We start from the raw sequence: 5,794 nt of genomic DNA, 5'->3' as shown, positions 1-5,794 counted from the left end.
AGCAAAAGACAGGCCTGCAATGTAGAGTGTTCAGTGACACAGAGAGTTCTGACACAACTTATTTCTATTTCAATATATTTAGTTTTCTATGAGTTTTATATATAAATTAGTTAATATATACTTTAATATATATAATTAGAATATACCTGTCTTGATATTCACTGATGAAAATTGTCATATTCTCTAAAATTTGTATGATTATGACTGCAGCAGAATTGCTGATTTCACTGCATCAGAAAATCTTCTTGTTCATCTGAAATTCTGTAGATATATTCCTGACAGTGTGTTGAACACTTGTTTCTGGTTAATAGAAATGATTTTGTATTCAAAATAGCTGTAGTTCATTCAATGATAGCCTGTGCAGAAAGTATTTGTTCTGAAAATAAGATATGAATGAAATCTGCCAGATGTGCTGATTGATTGTGTTTAGAAGTCTTCTGAAATATGAAAGCATTACAAAAGAATCAACAACATATATAAAGAGAATATTAACTTGTCATTCTTCTTTTCTTTTCTTTCTTCTTTCTTCTCGCAATCATATCACAACACAAACATTGATTTATCAGCTCATTCAGCTCACCCAGCCTTTCCTCATCTTCAGCAAGATTAGTATCCTGCCAGTTGCAATAGAAAGCTTTAAGAATCAAAAGTTCTAATATAAGATACTGTGTGTGCACAGTACAGCAAGAATATCAGTGAATCATCACATCAGCATCAACAACAGCATCAACAACAGCATCAACAACAGCATCAATAACAGCATCAACAACAGCATTAACAACAGCAACAACAACAACAACAGCAGCACAAATGACCAGCAACACTTTCAAGTGTACACATGCAGCAGCTGCAAAAGCACAAGAGAAAGAGACAGCAATCAGGCCGAAAACTCCCAATCAGCCAGGCAAGCCAACAATGTGCGAACATTGTGTCTTGTATATCTTTCCCCATCATATTGATGCTGTTTGTGACAAAGTTGAAGGAAGCATGAAGCCATGTTCAAACTGCAATCATGAAAAGAAAGATTGCACAATATGCCCTGATGAATTCAAAGATGAAATCAAAAACCTAGTCCAAACCCATGAGTTTTACCTTGCCATCTCAACAGTCATGAAGGAATCAGTCAAGTCAGCCATGCTGAAGACAGTGAAGGATTTATTCAAGCAAATCAAGAAAGCAAAGACACATCAGCAGGAAGCAGAAAACTAAAAAATGAAGAGTGTAGCTATCATGTTGAAAGCCTCAAATACATCTATCAGTCCCGCTGAAAAAGCCAAACTTGAAATTGAGAAGGCCAAGTTAGATATTGAAAGAGTCAAATTGGAGATTGAAAAGAAGAAAATTGCTATGAAGAAGGAGAAAATTGTCATTGAAAAGACAAAATTGAATGTTGAAAACATGAAGCTTGCTGTCCAGCAGGAGATCTTGAGATCAGTTAACAATCATTATAAGGATCAAAAAGCAGTGATGAAGAATCTCACAAACTTGATCAACAGTGTCAGAGAGAAAGCACAGCACATTTTCATTGAAATGTATGAAATAATAAACTGATTTGAAATAATTGTCAAACTCCTCAGCAATACAGTCAATGAGAGCAGCAGTGACAAGGAATCTGTTAACAGTGACAATTCTCTTCTTCTCTCTGCAACTCTCACTGGTCTCTCTGCCATCACTGCCAATTCTCCCCCTCTCTCCTTCTCTGATCTTCTGACTCTGATGGGTGTTCTGAGTCCTCAGACTTATGAAACAATCACTGAAACAGTAAGCTAGAGTCAGTGAAATGATTCTCAGATTTATTCAGAGATTAATAATTGTATAGACTTTCAAACACCCGGCACCTGATCACCTCAAAACCTCAACTCTCAAATGTCAGATGGCTGATGACAGTGCCTCCCAGACCATGGCTAATTCATAAACCCCAATTTGCAAGTTCAGTGATGTGGTCAATGAGAGCAACATGACTGGGAATGAAGACTATGAAAGAAACTTGGTTCAGTCAATTCAGAAGGATTTAGATAGAAGTGTCTGTGATTTCCAATAGGGGATGATACTGGTGAATGAGATGATTTTAAGAATTAGTGATTATGTAGATTGGATTCGGCGACATTGCTAATATAATAATTGATTTTTTCAGTTTATCACTTATTTACAGTGATTCCACCATTCATTCACCATTATACTATGATTTACAGCTCGGCGACCGTGTCGCCGATTGAAATGGTGGAACAACCATAATCCGGTCGTGTAATAACCCTACGTTCTTCCCGTATGGTATGTTTCTGTAGATAGATCTATCAATACAACCTTCAACTATTCTACAGATTATAGCCCGGATGGCATGTTTTTTTAGAACATTGCACCAACATTTTTGACACAGATAGTTCACCTTTTTTGGAAAGACTCTTACTCTTTATTAGAGATATTTCATTTTCCCTGAATCTGCCAGTCAGTGAATTCATATACTTTATATTTTTAAGAAAGTGTGTTCTTCATTATGAAGAATATCACTTTTTTATCTTTTTTTTTTTTATATATCTAGAAGAAGCAGAGTTATCTTAATATAAGTGATACATCTGTTACTTCAGAGTTCAGCTCAAGATTCAGAATCACATACTTCACTAGATAACTTATTAATAGAATAATCACTCATTATAAGAAAGCTTCTAACTTGTAAGATGAGACTGAGATCAGTTTTCATCAGAGTATGAAATTTAATGATGAGATAACAGAGAAACTTCAGAATAAAGAAAAGCAGAGTTAATATTAATATTTATCTACAGAATCTGTTTATTTCAATTCATTGAATTCTTCATTATCTCTTATTCTCAGAATGTTAACTTTTAATGATGATTCAAATCAATCTATCTATTGCACTGCAGGCAATCTTATGAATCTTATACAGATAATGCTACAGAACTAGATAACTGTGACTGAAATCACTCAACATCTTACTACACCTGTCTCTGTATAAAGAGACACTATAAGAGATAAGTTATAAGAATATCAGAAGAAAGTTAAATATGTACTAAATATTAAATTAGTGATTATATTTAATAACTCTAATTATAAAGTCTGATATATTGATATATTAACTGATACAGAAGTTATTAGTAAAACTAACATTTTATTAAGAACTTAACAAGAATTCTCTTTTATATATTATATTAACTCTGAGAAGTGAAGAATCTGTTTTAAGTCTCTATATAGATGTATACTATCAAGTCTTGTTAAAAATATTCAAATCACTATTAAAATCTTGAAAGCTGACAATACTGTAGCTCTGTGAGATAAGATTAATGTAAAATATGTAATATCACTGACAGAAGAACAAGTTAATATCTTCAAGAAATTGATAAAATTACAAGTTAAGAAGAATGATTATCTTACTTTTCAGAGATATTTTCACTATCTTATTATTTATCATAAGAAGCTCTGTCAGAGTACTGAGAATATATATTATAATCTTTTTCTCAATAATCTGCAGAATTATCAAAGATCATTTATTAAGATATATTTAAATGAGTTTTTCTTCACTGATCAGAGACTCATTGTCAACATTGATATCAATGATTTGATGAAGTAACTGATTAATTATACATTTAAGAAGATCATCACTGAGTGAAAAAAGCAGCCTCAGACTGATTCTGTGACTGTGAAAAAGAACAAAGATAAGAATAAAGATAAGAATAAAGATAAGAATAAAAGCACATCTGTATGAAAGTGCACTCACTGTAGAAGATATGAATATACTGTTGACAGATGTTTCATCTTACACTTAGATAAAAAGAAAAAGAAGAATGATAAGAAGAAAGAGAAGAAGAATAACTTGATAAGTTTTCAATCAGTAGTAAATGCAGTAATTACAAAGATTAAGTTCTATTTCTCTTTCACAGTTATCAGAAAATCATTCTCTAGATCTTAGTATTTAAACATATATATAAGTCTGAATATAATGAGTGAGCTTTATTCTTTTTCAAATATTAAATCTTTTAATGATAACATCTCTGTTGATTCTGTCACTGAGAGAACTGAGTTTATCAAGAAGATTGAGACTGTTATCTTGAAGATTAAGAGTGATAATGTTAACTTGCAGAATGTTCACTATATTTCTAATATTACAGTTAATCTGCTCTCATTTATAAAGCTTGAAGATCAGAGATTTCAATTTACATTATCTTTCACTATTCTCTCATTTTTCATTTACAGAGCTCTGAACAGTGTTATTTTTCATACAGTTCAGATCACTCAGAACAACATATATAAGATTGATAAGTAGAAGTTCAATGAGAATCTCAATCATCTAAACAGAACAGTCAAGTATATTGCAATGATGTCTCATAAGTATAATTTTGATCAAAAAGTTGATCTTTCTGTAACTGCTGTCACTACTGTTAATAATGTTGATTCTGCAGACATGAATACAGGCCTCAAGAATACAAGAATATCAAAGACTCTTTTGAACTGATACTGTAATCTCAGTCATATTCACACTGATGCTACAATTACTATGGTCAAGAATTCTCATACTGAAGTTACAATTAAAGATTCTAAGACTAAGTTCTTTTATAAGAAATGTGTCAAGACTGATATGATACAAGATTATTTAAAAACACTGATGTCTAGATCTATTCAACTCATTGAGAAGATTTATATTAATCTTACAGATGATGAATATACATTGAAAGACCTCTCTGATTATCTCTTAGAGTCTCATCAGAGAATTAAATACTGAATACTTATTATCTATGATGCAACCTGCTATCATTGAGTATATTTTTTAAAGTTCAAGAATGAGGCTGTTCAATACTTTGAGTTGTGACTCAGATTCATGAGTAATCTCAGATATACAGTCCCTGCTTTTCTACAGACTGATATTGATGATGTTTTCCAATTTACATATATGCACACAGTTATGAATTCATATGATATCAAATGAAAATCAATAGCATCACATTCATCACACCAGGATGGCATTTCTGAATGTGGAATTTATACTATTATAGAACAGATTAGAGCTGCTCTTTTAAAAGATAATCTCTCTAAGAAGTTCTGAGCAGATGTTCTAGAGACAGTGATTGCAATAATTAATAATACTCTCACATCTACAGTTCTTTATAACTTGAAATTTTGATTCTCTACTGCAGAGACTTCTGTGATTCTAAGTTTATATAAGATTTCTTAGTGTGCACTTACAAATAGACTGGCCGGCGGGACCATGAATTTCACATTTGATCTCATTTGATCTGGTTTCATACATTTCTTGGTGTGAGTCCCACCAGGACCAAGTCTCAAAGAAATCTGAAAATGAACCATTTCTGAGAGAAATGATGTGAAAAATGACCAGATTTAATTCAAGAACAGTGAAATGAGAGTAATTTCTCAGAATAAATTGTGAAAGATGATCATTCTTCTAAAATCAGAATGAGACTGAGACTGAAGATTAAAATCAGTCTCATTCAGTTCATTCAGTGATTACTTATATAATCAGAATTTGGTAACAATTATTGATAACACTTATGAAATAACTAAATACATTCTTATGTAAGTTTATTCTTCACTTTCTCATGAAAACTACACTTCTCTGATATACTGTGATCAGAGGTATTAAACTGTCTGATAATTTCATGTTTTATAATCATGAGTTTCTTGATTGTTTCTTCTTGTAATTGTCCCTGACAATAGTGATAAATATCTCAACTTGAGTTAAACTTTCACTCCATTCTCACCCCTATCAATGAAATTGTCAGAATATCACACATCATCAGTGCAACAGTTGAATATATACTCTTAACAA

The 5,794-nt window shown here is 31.8% G+C and overlaps 1 protein-coding gene across 1 annotated transcript; it reads left to right on the top strand.

The window, feature by feature from the left end:
- Window positions 1-1,212: 1,212 nt before the first annotated feature.
- On the top strand, window positions 1,213-1,915 carry BDCG_06679 (uncharacterized protein; the record flags this gene model as incomplete). The annotated part of the gene is made up of 3 exons (XM_045422432.1): window positions 1,213-1,532; window positions 1,599-1,761; window positions 1,820-1,915. 3 exons carry the CDS (start codon window positions 1,213-1,215, stop codon window positions 1,913-1,915), a joined length of 579 nt encoding a protein of 192 aa, XP_045278072.1.
- Window positions 1,916-5,794: the final 3,879 nt, after the last annotated feature.

The sequence above is a fragment of the Blastomyces dermatitidis genome, assembly GCF_000003525.1.
Source record: "Blastomyces dermatitidis ER-3 genomic scaffold supercont1.7, whole genome shotgun sequence".
Classification (NCBI taxonomy): Eukaryota; Fungi; Ascomycota; class Eurotiomycetes; order Onygenales; family Ajellomycetaceae; genus Blastomyces; species Blastomyces dermatitidis.
This window is presented reverse-complemented; position numbering and strand designations above follow the sequence as displayed.